The 18,198-nt window shown below is 38.0% G+C and overlaps 3 protein-coding genes and 1 long non-coding RNA gene across 5 annotated transcripts in view; 2 read left to right on the top strand and 2 right to left on the bottom strand.

Annotated features, from left to right (window-relative positions):
* Nucleotides 1-933: 933 nt before the first annotated feature.
* mier3b (mesoderm induction early response 1, family member 3 b) lies at nt 934-8,198 on the top strand. 2 transcript variants are annotated; one of them, XM_007548136.2, is made up of 13 exons: nt 934-996; nt 2,802-2,826; nt 3,063-3,208; nt 3,460-3,582; nt 3,689-3,812; nt 4,288-4,361; nt 4,466-4,538; nt 4,646-4,794; nt 4,922-5,003; nt 5,270-5,364; nt 5,462-5,589; nt 5,709-5,863; nt 5,994-8,198. In XM_007548136.2, the coding sequence occupies exons 1-13, from the start codon at nt 988-990 to the stop codon at nt 6,464-6,466; spliced, it is 1,656 nt and encodes a 551-aa protein (XP_007548198.1). In that variant the 5' UTR covers nt 934-987; the 3' UTR covers nt 6,467-8,198. The 2 variants fall into 2 exon arrangements, with proteins under 2 accessions (XP_007548198.1, XP_016525004.1); XM_016669518.1 differs by lacking the exon at nt 934-996 and adding an exon at nt 1,005-1,625.
* Nucleotides 7,992-12,935, bottom strand: LOC103135429 (zinc phosphodiesterase ELAC protein 1-like). The gene is made up of 5 exons (XM_007548134.2): nt 12,677-12,935; nt 12,330-12,536; nt 11,983-12,041; nt 11,476-11,686; nt 7,992-10,829 (listed from the first exon to the last, which is right to left on the bottom strand). Exons 1-5 carry the CDS (start codon nt 12,831-12,833, stop codon nt 10,345-10,347), a joined length of 1,119 nt encoding a protein of 372 aa, XP_007548196.1. The 5' UTR covers nt 12,834-12,935; the 3' UTR covers nt 7,992-10,344.
* Nucleotides 12,936-13,105: 170 nt separating this feature from the next.
* The window catches only part of LOC107835814 (uncharacterized), a 17,485-nt gene continuing 12,392 nt past the window's right edge, over nt 13,106-18,198 (top strand). The window contains exon 1 of the long non-coding RNA XR_001661640.1: nt 13,106-13,304. This is a non-coding gene — a long non-coding RNA (uncharacterized LOC107835814). The remainder of the gene's footprint in view (nt 13,305-18,198) is intronic.
* Nucleotides 13,706-18,198, bottom strand: part of LOC103135426 (NAD-dependent malic enzyme, mitochondrial-like) — a 12,150-nt gene continuing 7,657 nt past the window's right edge. The window contains exons 7-15 of the mRNA XM_007548131.2: nt 17,881-18,094; nt 17,587-17,684; nt 17,298-17,411; nt 17,104-17,215; nt 16,796-16,938; nt 16,547-16,649; nt 16,283-16,353; nt 15,690-15,788; nt 13,706-15,307 (exon numbers count right to left, since the gene is read on the bottom strand). Of these exons, the coding sequence (XP_007548193.1) occupies nt 15,149-15,307; nt 15,690-15,788; nt 16,283-16,353; nt 16,547-16,649; nt 16,796-16,938; nt 17,104-17,215; nt 17,298-17,411; nt 17,587-17,684; nt 17,881-18,094 (1,113 nt within the window). The 3' untranslated portion in view covers nt 13,706-15,148. The remainder of the gene's footprint in view (nt 15,308-15,689; nt 15,789-16,282; nt 16,354-16,546; nt 16,650-16,795; nt 16,939-17,103; nt 17,216-17,297; nt 17,412-17,586; nt 17,685-17,880; nt 18,095-18,198) is intronic.

Here is an 18,198-nt window from a genome sequence, read left to right as displayed (position 1 = left end):
TGGCTCCCTGCACTTATTTTGCCTCCTGCTGGCCATTGTATAAGAAACAGACTGTTTTAATCTCTTTTAAGGCAATGTTGTAGAGTCAAATAACATTTTAAGGTGACTCTACATTTGATATTTCTATGTCTATTATGCAGATTTGTTTAATTTTTAAACAGCCAACTGCCGATGAAAAACTTAGAATTGAAAATTGAACTAAAATATCTGATTACGAATTTATAAAACATTTACCATGCTTATAAAATATACAAATTTTATGTAAATATTAGGTGCAAATGGAAGTGTTTGCCCAGCGCACAACTACAGAACGCTAATTGTTGTTTCGATGATCTGCTTAGGCGTGTGAAAAAACTCTTTTAAAAAGTTTATTATGAAAATATAATTTTTTGCCATCCTTAAATGTAACTGAAACCACTTGAGAAGAAAAACTTTGGTAAAATGTAATGCATTAGGGAATAATAATATTGGACGACTATTGCATACTTTAGGTAAGAATGCCTTTAGATTATAGACTGAAAAGGTTCAATAATTTGCCTATGGTCATTTTCTTAACAGGGCTCCAAAATATGTCTTATGCTGCAAGGACAACGGAACGAAATAAATGACCATGTCCACGACAGAGTTTTGGAAATGAGATAGCTACAATAAGTAATAGGAAGAGTAGGAAATAAGCTAGTATGTTCTGAGACCGTACCAGGAATGTTCTAGCAAACTGCTGAAACTGCTGGTTCGTGAGGTACTATTAGGGTCGATGACATGACATCTCTTATGTTCTGTATAGAAAATTGATCTGACTTGTGCTTTTTTCACGTTTTCTTGAAATATTCATCTGTCAATTTAACATGTATTGATCATTGCCGTTACTCTGATCAGTGGTTGGTTTGACCAGCGTCACGACTACAGCTGTCACCTGGACCTCTGATTGGCTCAGAGCTCTCATCCGGGTATTGAGCTAGGACGAGCTCATTAGCTAAAGGTACCAATATGGCGGAGGTAAGAGGGAAAACAGGGGAGAAGCTCCCGGTCTTTAATCGATATTTTTTGTATTCACGTATTTTAGTTTTAATCTTTATGTTATCGATTGAGGAGAAAAACGTTTTTGCTGCATGTATAGCGTGTTTTATGCCATAAATGTCATTTTTATTCCTATAAAATATGCTTGAATGTCTGAAGTGATCCTTCACTAGGAGGCCTCTGCGCCTTCGCTCTCAGCTGCTTCGCAGTAGAGACTGTGTAAATTGATACGTAAATTTAACGCCAGTTGGCTGCTTAAAGGAAATAACAGAGTATTTCGAGTTTATTATAATTTAAGTTGTATTTAAATGGCTTGAGCTTATTTTACAGTACCTTTACGGAAAAGAACATCTTTCCCCACCGTTGACGGCGCGATGCAAACCAAATTAGTGTTTACATTTCTCGATGCAGAGGGTTAACATTAAGCTTTTAGGGTTAGCTTGGCGGCTAGCAAAGTGTTTCGGGAGCAGATTCAGTTCAAATCTTGCTGTTGTCTTTTACACAGGGGCCTGATTTATTTGGATGTAGTGAAGAATCCCAATTCCTTGCTTCAAATATGAAATTGCAATATGACTTGCGGCTCATGTCAAATTAGCTACCCATAGCAGGTAACCATAACGGTATTTCTGAATATGTATCCCCCTTTGTGGATTGTTAACATGTATTCTGGATGAATGCATGATGCTGTTTGGAGCAGAGACATTTAAAATAAAGTATACCCACATTTGGCCCATCATAATGACTATTTCAGGTTTTAGGTCATTTGTGGGGGTTTTTTCAGTACTACTATTTCGATCAATTTACGAATTTTTTGAGCTTATCATTTCACGAGTTTGCTTCATTTTTATTACTGCAACTGTAAAAACGTCATGCACTTTTTTGCATACAGGTACGTTGGCAAAATTCTGAAGATGGAAATGTTAACCAGTTTCATCTGAAAGGGCATCAAATCATTTTATGCTAAGATTGTATTTGTAGTTTAATGCTTAATAATTTCTGGTTTCATTTATGCCTCTGAATTTTCAATAAAACATTTTTTTGGGGGGGTGGGATTAGAATAAAACAAATTCTTAGTTTTAAATATTGCTATACTATGAGAAGTGTGATAATGTCATATTAGTGCTGTGATTTAAAATATGTTTGCCTTTAAAAATGGTGACATTATGCTGTCTTGAAATGAAAATGCATTCATCTTATTCTTTTTAAAATGAAACATTATAGTTGAGACCTAAATTTCATCTGAAAATTATGTCAGCATTTTAATACAGCCTGGTGTGTGGTTGTGTGTGCGGGGGAGAGACCTAATTAAGCATGGTGTAACCTATTAAATCATTTGAATTTTTGATATATCAGTATCTGAAAATGTCAACCAACAGTCAAACCTTTAAAAAACATCAGTTTATTTTCAGGTGAATCAAACACTGTTTTGTTAAATCAAAAAAATTCTGTGTAACTATTGATGCAACACAATCACAAATTTGAAAGTTCTTAGCATCTGTGACCATATTTAACATGTATGCATTCTCTTGGTTGCATCTGTTAATGCTGTGTGATGTAAAGATGTTTCAATGAAAGTTACATTGATGAACAAAATGTTTATTAGCTTATAGATTCACATGCATCACACATTTCCCATATTCGTCCATGAATGTTTTTTGTGGTAGAGATTTTTTTTTTCTCCTAATGACAAAGCTATATGGGGTTTATATATATATATATATATATATATATATATACATATATAAAATTATATTATATTAATGTTTTGCTCTTTTTACTTTCAGGCTTCTCTAGGAAGTTCAAGTCCAGGTAACTAATTCACCATGAATTATTGTTTTTATGTTTAATTTGCCTAAGTCTTTTTTAAAGAAATGCTTTTGTATTACTTAAATATTAGAAGGATACTGACTATTTTAGTAGCACTGAAATCTGAACAATCTAGTCTTGTGCTCTCTTGTGTTTTCCTGCGACTCTTGTGATGGTGTGATCTCCCTTAAACAATTTGTGTGCGATGCTGCTAAGATATTTCTGTTTTGTTTGTTCAGTTGGCTCTTTATCATCAGAGGACCATGACTTTGACCCAACTGCAGAAATGTTAGTTCATGAATACGACGACGAGAGGACCCTGGAAGAGGAGGAGTCTTTAGATGACGGGAGGAACTTCAGCTCTGAACTTGCAGATTTGGAAAGGGTAAACTAGTCCTCATTTCATTTGCCTTCAAATTACGTACTTAATCAGTAGAATTTAGAAAAGACCAATCCGCAACAAATAAAAAGAAGTCAATTCATTAAAACATTCAGTATGTTCTAGTTTAATCTTAATTATTAAATTTAGCCAATTTAAGTTTATTATTTAAATTGGTAGAAATATTTTCCATCTAATGCAGCCATCACATCACAGAAAAATTTACATTTTATTTTATTTTTTATTTTTTCCATCAGGAAGGGAACATGCCTTTGGAAGAACTTTTGGCGATTTATCGCTATGAGGCGTCAGCTGGCTCCAGTATAGACAGTTCCTCTGGGGACCTGACTGATGAGCTGCCTGACATGACATTGGATAAGGTAAAGACCTGCAAATGCACACACACATTAAACATATTAAAAAGTTTATATCTTGGACAAAATAATTAGTTGTGCTCTATTTAATTGTTTATTCTGGTCTCATCAGGAGGAAATAGCGAAAGATCTGTTATCTGGTCATTATGAGGAGGAGACCCAATCTTCAGCTGATGATCTGACCCCATCAGTTACTTCTCATGAGACCACAGACTTCTTTCCAAGAACACTTCGATGTAAGTTTACAGATTTGTGTCTGTTGGTGTTAAAGTTTTATGTATAGCTTACTGAGTGAAAAATGACATATTTGCAATTGGATTGTGACTGAGTGACTTTGCACAATCATAATTTGCATCCATTTATTTTATTATAACATTTTGTATCAGATTTTAGAATGGTTGATGATGTGTCCTTCAATATTTAACATGGTGACGATCAAAGTCAGAGTGTTTGCCCTGAAAAAGAAAACTATGAACAGGAGATCAATGATATGTCAAAGTCATGGCAAAATAGTCAAATACTTTGGGTGACATTTAAAATGTTTACCAGTTTACACTAAATCCTGACACCATTTGTGCGTTCAGCAAAATTTTACAGACAAATGAGATCATCTTGTAGATTCTCAAAATTATATGAAGGTTTAAACCTCACACTTCTGAGCCAGAAAGTAAAGGAGTGTGTTTATTAATATGATTTTTTTTTTTTTTTTAGCCAATGCCATCTCTGATGGGGATAAAGAATCAGAGTGTGACGATCTTGGGCCAAGCCCCGACGACTCTGGAAAAGTGAGTGATGGATTGTATTATATATTACGTAATAATAAACTTCATGTCACATGAAGCCAGACCTTTTGTATTTACTTTCAACATGATATTCTCTATTTTTCAAGGAAATCATGGTGGGGGCCGAGTACCAAGCAGAGGTGCCATCTGGCCTCTGTCACTACAAAGATGAGGAGAAAGGTGAGCGCTGCTCTTTGCATCTGTACATGCTGTCTAGCCAATTCCTAACAACATCAAGGGGAATTAAGCAGCAGCTCTAACTCTAAACCATCTCCTCTTTCAAACAGTGTATGAAGATGATGACGAGTTACTATGGAGCCCAGACGTTCTGTCCGAAAACAAGGTTAGGAGTTATCTCTCTGAAGTATTGTCAAGGACAACGGATGAAAGCACAGGATGCGACAAACCAGGGATGCATGTTCGAGATGACGAGCAGGTAGGTCACATCTCCTTGACGATCCTTTGATGTAACATATTGAAAAATAAATAAATCAAGATTTCTATGGGTAGTTTTTATCTGATTTTTTTTTTTTTTGTCCAATACTTAATTTTTTCCAACTTAGGCTTTGTACGAGCTTGTGAAATGCAACTACAACATCCGTGAAGCACTAGAAAGATACTGCAACCATGTGAAATCCTCTAAAGGTAAGCAAACAAGGAAATGATCTCACTATTCCATTCAATAGGTCCTTTATTTATAAATATGTATGGTTTTTTTTTTTTCAGATGAGGTGTAATAGTAAATCATGGAATATCCAAAGTTTGTCTTGTCAGATGTTAGATCAATTAATAAACTTAATTCTTTCAGCCTTTAAGCTCAGTTATTTAGACGGACTCTGTGGTTAAGACATCCTTTACTTTTCAGATGATTCCAGGAATCGCTGTTTAATATTTGTCGTGTTTTGTTTTAGAAAAATCTCCTCCATGGTCGGAGGAAGAATGCAGGAACTTTGAACATGCTCTTCAGATGTACGACAAGAACTTTCACCTTATTCAGAAGCACAAAGTGAGACTTACTTCATGTTTTTACTAAAGTATTTATGCAAAAGTAAAAAAAAAAAAAAAAAAATTTTTTTTGAATTTGAATGTTTTTGTCCCCTCAGGTAACAACACGGACAGTAGCAGAATGCGTAGCGTTTTATTACATGTGGAAGAAGTCCGAGCGCTTCGACGTGTTTGTGCAGCAGAATCGGTTTGGGAAGAAGAAGTACAGCAGCTATCCTGGTGTAACGTAAGTGACCGGAACAAGTTGGTTTGACCTGTTTGCTCCGTGTCTCACACACAGGCTGGGGGAAAACATACGATACCTGATGTTGAAGAAATTGTCTCGGTTGTGATTTTATTGCGCAGTGACCTGATGGACAGGCTGGTGGATGAAGCAGAGGGCTTGGCGGTGGACAGCTCGTCATCTGTGTGTTCAGGCGCGGGTGGAGGGGGAAGGATGGAGGCCACAACAGAGCAGCAGCTCAGTCTGCTCAACTCCATCACTGCAAGCGATCTCACAGGTTTGTGTGGGGATAATGTGAAATTCTTCGTAGCATTGATTTTCTGACTTGTCCTATTTTTTTTATTTTTTTTTAAACGTAGTTGTCAACTGTAGATTTTCCAAACTAACACAGTTCTGTGTCCTCACAGCTTTAAGCAACACTGTAGCCACAGTATGCGCCCCTGGTGAGGTGAGTTGCTTAGACTCCTATAGCTTTCCTCCTCTGGAAAGTCTCCACCGTGGATCCCTGAGCCACGACGAATCCCTCGGGTTCCCTTCCAACGGCGCCGACCCCGACTGCCTCAACATGCTCGACGCCGGCTTCTACTCCGACCTGGGCCAGCTCGGAGGAGTGTGCGTCAACAAGGACTGCGAGCGGCCCTCCAAGAGACTCAAGATGACACTGCCTGACTCGTTTATCAACGACGTTTCCGTCGCTAACCTCGGTGTGGACTTTGAAGCCCGACGGACAACGACGCACCACCACCGAATCACCGGCGCCAAAATGGCCGTGTCCGTCACAGACTTTGGAAGCTTAGCCGGCAGCGGCGAGCCCAACGGGTTTCTGGGAGCGCACGCGCGGCACCACACACAGCATACTGCAGCACTTCAGTCAGAGTGATCTTCCTCGTCTTCTTCCTCTGTTCTTCCCTTTTTGAAACCTTTTTTTTTTTTTCTTCTTGTACATAAGACTGACCTCACTGGAAAATCTGATTTGTTTAAATTCTATTATATAAATATATACATATCTATATATATGTATATGAATATACCTTTTGTTTTCATTTTTTGTGTAATATGACATCAGTGATGTCTACCATATAGAACTAAAATCTTGATTTCTCTCAAGAGTTTATATAGCCATTTATTTTATTTTCGTTTGCGTTTACGAGATGTGTAACGTCCATGTACCGTGGGGCCCAGAAGCTGCAGTAGGAGAACCGTGAATCTTCTTCCCTGACATATACAAGCATCTTCAGCGCTACAGTCTGTTACCCTGCCGGTCTTTTCAGCTGCCAAAACAGATTTTCTGCCTCTAGTGTTAGTAGTTGCCTGTCTTTATTTGATGTGGTACTTATATTTAATGTTTTTTTTTTTTTTTAATTGTGTTTGGTTTACAGGTACTTTTCAGTAATCAGAATGGTGCAGATGGTGTTGTTGACCCCCCACCCCACCAACTCCAAAAACCTGAGTGGAAGTAACACTAGCATGCAGATTCGCTCAGAGGCCAGGAAGTGTTTTGACTTGCTGCAAAGGTTCTTCAATTTGAGTTAATTTATGGAGATGCACCAATCAGAATCTTTGTTACATTTTTTTTGTAGTACTTATACATGTTTTTTCTGACATTTTGATTCGTCTTGAAGAGGCAAAACTCATCCAATCCCATTCGATAAAGAATGCAGACTAATTAAATTTTCAAAAAGGCAAATCTGGCATGTTCCATTACTCACAAGCACTTGAAGGAAAGAAAAAAAAAAAAAACAGAGTACTTTAGCTGAGTCAAGTCTTGCTCTTTTGCAGCCTAATTTATACATAGATTATAGAAGTTTAATTTTCAAACACTTTGTTGATACTAAAATAATTAGCTTCCAGTCTTTCTCTCAGCTACAACATCAAAACCCCGAGGAGTGCGACGCACAAAACATGTCATGATTTGAAACCGTAAAGAGGCAGTCTGTTGGTGCAGCTCATCTTTAAGTTCAGATTAATTTAACTTGGCATGTGCGAACCTTTGCAGCATCCTAATTTTTTTTTTTTTTTTCTCCTCAAGTCAAATCTAAATTTCTGGCCCTGATTTGTTGTTTTATCATCGTGCTTCTACACAGCTGGTGAAGAAAACGTTTTGCAGCCTCAACGTAATTGGGGGTCGCATTGTTTTCCTTTTCTCCTTGTTGTGAAACCTTCTTTGGAGCAAACTGTAACAGCAATATAGCAATGCAAAGATTTGTGGTTGGGTTAATAGCCATGTAAACACTGACACAGTAAAGTTCTGTATTTATTGAGTATACTTTGACCTTTGTAAGACTTAATTTAATACTTTTGAGTTTGTTCATGCTGCTCTTTGGCAGGTTTACCTGTATATGACCTTGTTATTGTTAAATATGGTAGAATTTGTTCCTCAATCAAGTAGCTCCATTTTTTTCCCCCCATTACTAGCAAGCTTTGGTAAACCTGCTGGTGGTGTTATGTTTATTTAAAGCCTCTTGAGTTGCGTACGTAACCTCTGCTTAGCCTGTACTGACGAGAGATGCCTTTTAAAACCCGATTGACAATTTCATGGGAGCAACGTAGCAGAAATGGAGCGGTTTTTACTTGACTGAATTCCATAATTGTAAAACAAAAACAAAAAATCCAAAAAAAACAAAAAAGTTCAGCGGATCGGCGTCAGTGAATTGGATGCAGTAGTAGTGTTTACTTAATTTATCTATGCATCGTGCTATGAGTGTTTAGTTTGTTTCAGGGGAACATCATGTCTGTCTTGATGCATTTCTCCCATAATGTTTGTGTAAAGATCAAATTCACGCCCACTAATCATCACTAAGTTTCCATCATGTAAATTCAGTTCGAAAGCCCAGCATCAGAGAGAGGTTCTTTACATCTGCATTTCATGTAAATAATTAGCAAATAGCCTTTAAAACGCCTATTAACTGACCTCTTACACTTGTGAGTTTGTGTTGATACAAAGCTTTGAAATTTGGTTCTCTGTCAGAAAGGCAATAATTTGTAGATATGTACAGTCATGGGTTATTTTTATTTTTTCTGCATTTAAACATTTGACTTGTTCAAATCTCATTTCTCTGTTTGGATTGTCACAATACCCAAAAACTCCAGGCGGCAGCTGAAACCACGCATGCCAGCTGCGCCTGCCTCTCTAGTGTGCCACAGAAAACGGCTTTACCTGAAGACGTGCTGGTATTACTCAATGTTGCGGTTTTTGCAGCCATGTGTAAAAGACACTCATCTTTCTTTCCTAAATCTTTTTACTCGTCGATATTTGTCTTGATGGTTAAGGGATGGCTGCTGAGTCTAAGTATGCGAAGAGCTCGTTTCTCTTTTAATGCAATGTGCATAATGCAGTAGGTCCTCCAAGCTCTTCTAGCTTTAGCAGTGCAGTGATATTTATTTCACATGTGGTTTGTACAAAGACTAAAAACTGTCAGAATGTAAAGGCCATTAAGTAGTTTGAGTAGGTTCTCACCTCCCTGTGAACTCGGAAAATGTGATATTTTATTGATCTCTCTGGCTTGAGATTTGTGTGTGCAGGAAAGCACTAAAATTTATTTTATATTTTGTATTGTGTTTAGAAGTTTAAAAGTTAAACAGAATATAGCAGTCGTGTTTTGAAACTGAAAATTCACATCCTTTAAAACCGAAAAACACCTTTGTGAATAAAAAAAAAAACCCTACAAAACGTAAAAATGTATATCCAGAAATATAGACAATCAAAAACTTCACTATGAGAAATGTTCAAGAAGCTATCTTTATTGTTTATAAGAATTGTACATAAACATTGCTGTTGTTTTTTTGTTTTTTTTCCTTTTGTTAAACATTATTTTGTATTTTCTGTTGTACTTTAATACCTTGTGTACAGATCCAGAAATAAAGCTCTGGAAAAACTTCAGAGATGATTGCATACTTCTTTTTGTCTTTAGTAATATTACAGAGGTCAGTATATTGAACAATGAAATTAAGAAAAAAAAGAAAAACTGTAGAAGAAAAGTTGACATCCCAGAAAAATGGGTGTCGAGCTAACGGTCAGAACTTGTAAGATTCATCTGACTGAAATTGAGAATTTTGAAAAAGGCATCAAAAAAATTAAATGCAGATAAAAGTTGCCAAAGCATGATTAAGCTTCAATTCATAACTTCTGCTAAAGATGAAAACAGTGATAGCAAGCCCCCCATTCCTCAAACATGAATACCTGAGGTGAATGTTTTACAGGGAGATTTGTCCAGCAAGTAGAAGAAAGTGAGAACCGTTATCTTAAAGATAAATATTGAACATCTAATAAAACATTCACTCCTACCCTGCAAGTTTATTAAAAGCCCAACCCTCCAGCAAGCGGTCATTTGTCAATAGCCGGGCGTTCGGACTCGCTGTTTGAAGCAAAGCGTAGAACAAGGAGCTGGTTTTTATCAGGCTAACCGAGTGGAAGTTTCCTAACGCCCTCGACAACTTGCATGCTGCATTAAACAATTGTCATTATATACTTGAGTTATTAGCAAACATTTACTGCAGTACAGGTAATTAACCTTCATTTGCCATCAAACAGAAGTTATGCCAGAACCTGCTGGAGGACTTGAATTATTTGCTGTTTTTTTTTTTACTTTAAAGAAAATTGAGAAAAACAAAAAAGCATTCTAAGAAAAGCTTTAGAGTGTATTTGTATGTCTGGGTAACATTTTGGTTTACAGTGAACAAGGAAATGACAGTCAGTGATAAATAAGGACTAAATGACACACGTTAGATTAATCATATCCACTTGCGTCACATCAAACCTTAACTGGACGGCTGTCTTTTGAGAGGAATTTGAATGGTCAAAAAGTCCTCTGCCAGAATCACCTCTACCCCACTGTCCTGTAAAGCCTGGTCAGCTTGCTTCTTGAGCTCTGAGACTTCGTCCTCGTCTCCCTCCTTCTGTAGGGAACTGGGTTTGTAGCGCTGACTGAAATGATAAAGGACCAGCCTCCGTGCAGAGCAAGTCCGAGCCACGGCCGCTGCCATCTCGGGCGTGCTGTGTCCGTGGTCCACAGCTTTCTCCCGGTGCTCGTTCCCAAGGGTGGCCTCGTGGACCAGAACGTCCGCCCTGTCGCACAGACGGAAAGCTCCTTCACCAAGCACCGAGCTGCAGTCACCGAAAACACAGACTTTCCTCCCGGGAATGTCTGCTTCCAGAACCTCACTGGGATGCAGTAAGCGTCCGCTGTCAAGAACCAGAGACTCGCCAGCTTTGAGACGGCCGTACAGAGGGCCTGGTTTAATACCTAAAGTTCAGAAAATACATCAATCATTAATAAAATTAGAATAATAACTTTCAGTTACACTGTCTAGCTCATAAGCTTAAAAGCTTTCAAAATTACAAAGTTCCTGTTTATAGTTTCACACTTTGTTACCAAACTGAAATCGGCCAATGATTAACAGCATTGTCAGTTTGGGAATGTGAACAAAAATACAAGAAGTCTTAAATTTGCATTGAAAATGTTTTCTCCCCGTTTTCACACTTATTTCTTTATTATTTTGTTTCCCTAAAATATTTTAGACACACTCACACCACTTGCATCAAACCTTTTTTTTTTTTTTTTTTTTTACATTTTTCTGGGTAAAAAAAGTGTATGAGTGTAAGGGGTTTTAAAAATATACATCGTGATGGAAATTTTCTTTCAACATAACCAAGAAAGTTGAAAAATACAGAAATTACTGTCCAAAAATGTCCCTCATGTCTCAAAAGTCCATGAGGTTGTGATGTTAACCAAAAAAGGAGTATATGTACTAAACGCACTATTACAAAAAAAAGAACTTTAAATTCATTCTTTGGTTGTTTGTGGTAAAAAGTGGATTTTTCTATGGGAAATTGAAACGTCTGTCCAATGGCTGGTTCAGGTTGATAGTAAATCAGGAGGTATTTATTACCGAGCTCCTTTAGTAGTTTTGTTTTCAGTCTTCCGGGACGATCATGTTCCTGGATGCAGAAGCCAAAGGAAGGGATGCGGTGAAACAGCCGGAAGGCCTTGACGACAAACTTGTTATCTTGGAAGAGGAGGTAGCAGTCGCCGGAGACGTCCAGAGGAATCGTCCTGCCAGGCTGCTCCTGAGGATGGGAAGGGCTGCAGTCCACAGTCATCTGTAATGTTAGACAAATGTCAGAGCAAATCGGAAACCTACAAGCACCACTCAAATAAAAGTAATAAACAACAGACGTCGTTTCAATGCATCCATTTTTAAAGAAGTGTAAATAAATATAGGGAAGCTGAAATAATCTTGATGCATTTATGATTGAGGAACTTCATCTCAACAGCTTGTTGAGATTTCTCAAGATCAAGATAGAACAATAAATAAGTTTTTTAGTTTTTTTTGTTTGGCTTATCATTTTTTCACCTTTAACTCCTTCAAAAAGAAAAAGAAAAAAAAAAAACATACCTCCAGACTCAGCTGTCCCTCTTCAGGACTCTGGTCTGGTGTGGGCTGCAGCTCATGCACTACAGCAACAAGAGGCAACCAATAAGCAATTAACAAACGACAACAAAAAAGGACCAGTTCTAAACTAAACAGCTGGATACGTCATGTACTTAATACTTCATGAGAATGCATTATATTTATTTTTCCAAGTCTTTAAAACTTCATAATAACTGATTCTCCAGGCAGCAGCTGAGATGTCTGACAGTATGAAACGCCTGTTTACATGAACATGAAAGGAAACAAGGTATGCTTTCATGTTTTCAATTCGGTCCTGAGTTTTGGCAGCAGGAGGTTTGCGTTGCACCTGCCTGCATACGGGAAGAGCAGCTGAGATCCTGTGAGGCCAAGAGTCACTCTGAGAAACTTCCTGAGGCCCCGGGGCCCGTAGATGTCCACACACTTCAGGCTCTGCTCGACGTCGGGGTTGGTGTTGAGGCTCACGGTGCAGAGGAGACCAGGCAACCCGAACAGGTGATCGCCATGCAGGTGGGAGATGAAAACCTTAGTGATGCGCCCTGTGTGGACACCATGACGTGACAATGATCTACCAACAATGAAGAAGTCCCGATTGAAATGAATCTGATTTATTACCATCTCAAACTTTTTTTTTTTTTTTAACTTCAAAAGACTTAGCGGGGTTCGGCTGGTTCCTCACCGGCTCTGAGCTGGCTCTTCATCAGTTGGGTCTGGGTTCCCTCTCCGCAGTCAAACAGCCAGCACTCCCCGTCCGTCCGCAGCACCACGGCCGAGGCGCCGCGGTGAGGAGACGGGTAAGCCGACCCGGTTCCGAGGAAGGTCATATCCATGGCCATCCTTCCAGTTACAGGAGATCAGTCCAAAATATCGAAACTTCCACAAACAGTGACGTGAGCCATGTTGCCTGCCAGAACAGGTCTCACAGTGATGACGCAAAATGTGAGACGGCGCGGCGCTGGAAGATTGGATTGGCTGAAAAGACGCGCTAAAAACACAGGGCTTAAATTTTCTTTGTGTTTGTAATGCTTTAATTGTGACAACAACCCGACTTTTTTTTTCCCTGTAATGTTTATGAAATAAAAGCATAGTGTTTAAAATACTTTTAATACTTAAGTCCCTATTTAAGCAACAGACTCTAAAAGTGGTTGCTTGTTGTAATATCTCTATAAGGATAAAAGATGATCAAAAGGAAACTACAAGACCAGTGAGTCAAGATACAACAAAATTTTATTCTGCAGCAGTACATCAATTAGATTGGGCGATATGATTATGTCAGCGTATTCATATCAATTAACAGATATTGATTAGTTTTTTTTTTTTAATTTTTTGAATTCTTGCCAAACTGGTGATGTGACCTGTACTCTCAATTTCCTTTTAAGCTGTTGCATTCATATTATCACTCTATGTTGTTCTAAGTTGAGGCACAGTGGCGAAACACAAAACTGCTACTGCGCAAGTTACTCGCTACTAGTAACCAAAAGTGAGTTAGTTGTCACCCACCTTGGTTAGCTGGCTAGGAGACTGAGTGGATAAAGCCTTTCCTCTACCTACATTTCCCAGAATGCAGTGCAGTTTTGTATAAGAGTTCAGTAAAATTACCAACATACTAAAAAAACTAAAGTAGCACTATTAAAAAGAAAAAAGAAAAAAAGTTTAGGAACACAACATTGGACAAATACTGCCAGGAAATGGCGGAACGTCACATGAGCTATTTCAGATTAATTTAATTTTTGCATGTATACATTTATAAATATAAATAACACTTTCCCTTTAGCAACACATCACATCCTAAAGCTGCAGAGAAAAAGCTGCACATTGAATATTGAAAACCATTCAGTCCTAAAACCAAAGTCACTTTTTGTTCTGTCGGACCATTTCTCAGCTGTCTACAGTAAATATTACCTAAAACAATACCTATGGCTATAAGACTGTATCTAAATGCTCAGTTTTGCCAAAGTCTTTAACAACACAACTGACACTTTGGTTTATAATAAAGTTTATTATATTTGTACTTGTGTGTGTATGTGTGTATTTGTACAGTTATTCCCTCTGTGAAAATCTTGATATTTGTTTTTGTATTTCATATGAGGTAAATCATCTTTATTATTTCTGCTGTATTTAGCTGGCGCTAAACTATATTTCCAGGTATTTGTATCTTCTGTGGCTCCGCAACTTCTTGCTGTGAGCCGCAATTTTCATCTGTGGCCACAGCTTTCAGGATGGATTAAAAAAAGCCTAAATTCTCAACGTGCTCAACTGCATGTGAAAAGAGAGAGATAATAAAGTAAAAAAAAAAATAAAATAAATATTGAGTCAAAAAGTGCACAGTATCTTAAGAAAATAATGTATATTCTATAATGTTATACTAATACGGGTAATATATTTTCTTCAACACTTAAGCCAAAGGAAATGTTTTAAGGGGATGGATTATCTAATATAAAATTACTAAAGGAGTTTTAACACAACATTGGTTGTAATATCTAGATGCAGTTAAAAAGTTTGAACAAAGTTTGTGCTTAATAAATAGTTGTTCATTTGGAGTGTAGACAACAATTGGGTTACATTTATTCTGTCAGATACCTGGTGAAATCGGTTTTAAAAGAATTAGGGCAATTGCTCAGTAGCCAATGTATTCTTATGTTCAAAAAAGCATGTATTGAAAAACAATAACTGTATGTCTAACCATTTTGTTAAAGAAATTTTAAACTAAAATAGTTGCAGTATTCCTTGTTTTCCCTTACAAAATTGCTATCTCGGTGTTTAAAGTGTTTGATCAAAGTGTTGCTGGACATAAAATGTAAAAAAAAATAAAAAATAACACAATCACATGTTTTCTACTTTCAAACGAAGAAGAAATGCAAAGGGCATTTAAATTTCACTAGGTATCACACACTGCACCTTTCCACCACCAGGTGGCCCTCTAGTTAACATTAAAAAACACAGTATTGACTTGTGGAGAGAAGCCGTGGCTCTTTCTACAGTCTGACTCTAGTCCAGTTCTCACAGATCCAGTGCAACTACTTTGACACAAACTAACGTTTGCCTCAGCATTGCTTTAACTGTTTCACGGGGGAAAAAATTGGGGAGAAAAATGAAAGAGAAAAGGGGTCCACCAAGACACTGGCCACTTTGAGGATGTGCTTTTCTACTTCTAGTTGATAGGACTGAAGCTAACACCTGGCCAGTCATAAGTATCTGGCAGTAAGGAGTCGTAGTCTGTGTTAAACGCAGTGGCACGCACAAAGCCGTTCTTGTCTAGAGGTTCAGGGTAACGGAACGCCATGCCTTTGGCATAGACGAACTCCATCACCTGCAATGGAGAAGAAACACATCAGGGAGACATGCAGTGCTGGAGACGTTTTTAAACCTTTGATATCACCACGTTTAGATATGTTCAGTTTGACATTCAAAGCTGAATTTTTAATACATTTACAAAGTTATATCTAGTTTCTTCAGACAAGGCAAATAATCAGGAATTTTGCCAAGGTAATGATTCCCTCAAGGAATCGTTACGTAGATAGAATCTGATAGAAATCAGATTCTATCCAGACAACATAAGCCTCTATCAAATAAAGATTACATCTGAAGGATTTGACTAAATTAAATGACTTTATACACGGAATCACCAGCAGTCGAAGCATCAACTAATAATAAATGAGCAATTGACAAACGGGTATTGTTCCAGGGTTTACCTTGACGGCAATCTGAAGAGAAACTTCTCTGATGTTGGCGAGAGGAGGATAGAGCCTTCCCTCTGCAAGCTCTTTATCTGTTAGCTGCTCAGCAAGAGACTGCAACAGATATGGAAATACTTTAATGTTATATTTCTTCAACCTATGAAAAAAGAATATATTCAGTACTATAATCATTTGTCAGTAATTTATTCTGCTTGCCAATCATATCTTATTGCAGGCATTAATTTAAAGTGGTTGAGTAATAAAATAGACATTAAACTAAAACTGTGCAGAACCGGTTCTACCATTGCAATACAGACACCTATTTCAACATGAAAGCATTGTGTTAATCATTTGCAGTGAAGAGTGTTAATCGAAATGTATCCCAGAAAAAGGAAGCACACAGATGGATCAGCCTTTTAAAAGCTCTTCATCTAATAGCTGTTATGCCAGAGTCTAGAGAGAAGGAAAAGGACACATCAAAGGGTTAAACGAGGTTGAGAGAAGCAAACACACAAGACAGTCAGCAACAAAAGGAAAGCTGGAGAGTGTGACATAAAGGAGAGGTTCAGCAAAGTCTGAAAAATGATTTGAGAAACACTTTTTTGTACCTTGGAAGCCTCCAAGAACACAGTATCACAGATATGTCTCACTCCACTCAGGATCACAGCCATAGCAACACCTGAAGCAAAAAATAGGATGAGTAGGATGAGCTTCAATACACAACATAGGGTCATCAGTCATCTTGACAAAGTGAAAACAAAGTATAAGTTATCTTTTTTTATCTCTCAAGTTCATGAAATGTGCAGATAATTTATATCCTCTTAGGCTCAATTAGGTACATAATAAATATCCATAGTCATTTTTATTATAACCTGGGAAGATGTAAACATTGTTCCCTTGTCCTGGTATAAACGCACGACCATCACTCAGTGTGACTGGACCAAACGGGCTGCCACTAGCAAACAGACATCTACCCTGTGAGACACAGACACAGAAAACTAAGCACTGGGGTAGCCAGCAGACTCCGTTTTAAACTTACCTACAACAGTTCAAAAAGTAAGCAAGTTAATAAATAAATAGAGGCCAAAAATAAAAAAATAAAAAAATCGAAAAATGCCTACATCAGTTATTGTGTAGGCTTCCTCTGCTGTGCACTCTGCTTTATTCGTTGGGTTACTCAAGGCAAATATAATTGGCCGCTCATTTAAGGATCCCATGGCTTTGATGACATCATTTGTAAAGAGACGCCCTGCTCCTGCCACACCTGGAAAAAAACAAAGACACCAAACCTTAATCCTTATGCCGAGTTGAAAATAAAAAAAAAATTAAAAAAAAAAAACAAGACAGAAAAAATAAACTTGTGATTGAAACCTCAAATAAAGGCCATGTGTTTTACATCCAAGAAGTAAAAAAACTAGACTGTAATCACCAATGATAGCAGTGGGCTTGATAGTGTTCACAGCATCTAGGAAGGTCTGTACATTCCCCGGACTGTCGTGAACAAAGAGCTCCTGGTTGGCATCCGTTTTGTGTTCTCTGTCCTGAAGGTTCACAAAGAGGAAGCAGCCATGCTGGTCAAAATGTAGCTGTGTGCACACAGAAGGTTTTGTTCTGCTCACTAACCTTCACGAGTAAACCATGTGCGTCATACATCCAGATCTTTTCTCTGGCCTCTGCTTGGGTAAGCCCCAGCTCCATCATGGCCATCACAATCAGATTGGCAATACCAAGAGCAGCCTGGAGGGAAAGTATTCAGACATTGTATATTGAAACTGTTCCTTTTTATCACATTAACTGAGCAAATCCATGTCTTACTGTGTTTCTTTTCAGTACAACCAGCTATTGTCAGTGTGGGGCAGTGTGACTCTCATAAAGAAGCTGAATTTTAAAAACTTGGGAAATGTCAACTTACCTCGCCAGCTCCCAGGAAGAGAACCCGGTGTTCGGTGAGGGGTTTGCCAATGGCCCTCTGAGCTGCTAACAGACCAGCCAGTGCTACAGATGCAGTCCCTGGAAACATGCAAACGTACAGAGCCATACAGAAAACAATCAATACAATAATGATGCTTTTGATCTGTTTATTATTTTTTCTTAAGTTGTAGTAACCAGTGCACAAGACTAAAATATAACCATAAGTTGAATTTTTACTAACTGATTCAGATGAGTTAGCCAAAACAACAACATGCTAGTGTTAGGATTGGTGTACCTTGAATATCGTCGTTGAAGGTGCAGTATTTTTCCCTGTACTTCCGAAGGAAGCGGAATGCGTTGTGATTCCCAAAGTCCTCAAACTGAATCAGTGTGTCCTGTCCATATTTTTCCACAACTGCTTCCATGAACTCATCAATTAGGTCATTGTATGCTTGAGACCGATCCCGTCGCTGATACAGGCCCATGTAGAAGGGGTCTTTGAGAAGAGTCTGACAGAAGCGCAAAGATAAAAAGGAGGAACAGTGTTACAAATCTGCTAAAACTGAAACAAGGATCATAAATGGAGCAAACAAAGTACTGTATGTATAGTCTG

The sequence above is a fragment of the Poecilia formosa genome, unplaced genomic scaffold (assembly GCF_000485575.1).
Source record: "Poecilia formosa unplaced genomic scaffold, Poecilia_formosa-5.1.2 Scaffold25, whole genome shotgun sequence".
Classification (NCBI taxonomy): Eukaryota; Metazoa; Chordata; class Actinopteri; order Cyprinodontiformes; family Poeciliidae; genus Poecilia; species Poecilia formosa.
The sequence above is the reverse complement of the archived record's forward strand: the minus strand, read 5'-3'. Positions and strand labels throughout refer to the sequence as shown.

Coding starts and splice junctions, on each gene's coding strand:
- mier3b (XM_007548136.2), top strand. Junction 4,795..4,921: donor ATGTTCGAGATGACGAGCAG/GTAGGTCACATC, acceptor TTTCCAACTTAG/GCTTTGTACGAGCTTGTGAA. Junction 5,864..5,993: donor CACTGCAAGCGATCTCACAG/GTTTGTGTGGGG, acceptor GTGTCCTCACAG/CTTTAAGCAACACTGTAGCC.
- LOC103135429 (XM_007548134.2), bottom strand. CDS start 12,833: ATGGCCATGGATATGACCTTCCTCGGAACCGGGTCGGCTTACCCGTCT. Junction 12,537..12,676: donor GAAGAGCCAGCTCAGAGCCG/GTGAGGAACCAG, acceptor GTGTCCACACAG/GGCGCATCACTAAGGTTTTC. Junction 12,042..12,329: donor GCTGCTCTTCCCGTATGCAG/GCAGGTGCAACG, acceptor TTGTTGCTGTAG/TGCATGAGCTGCAGCCCACA.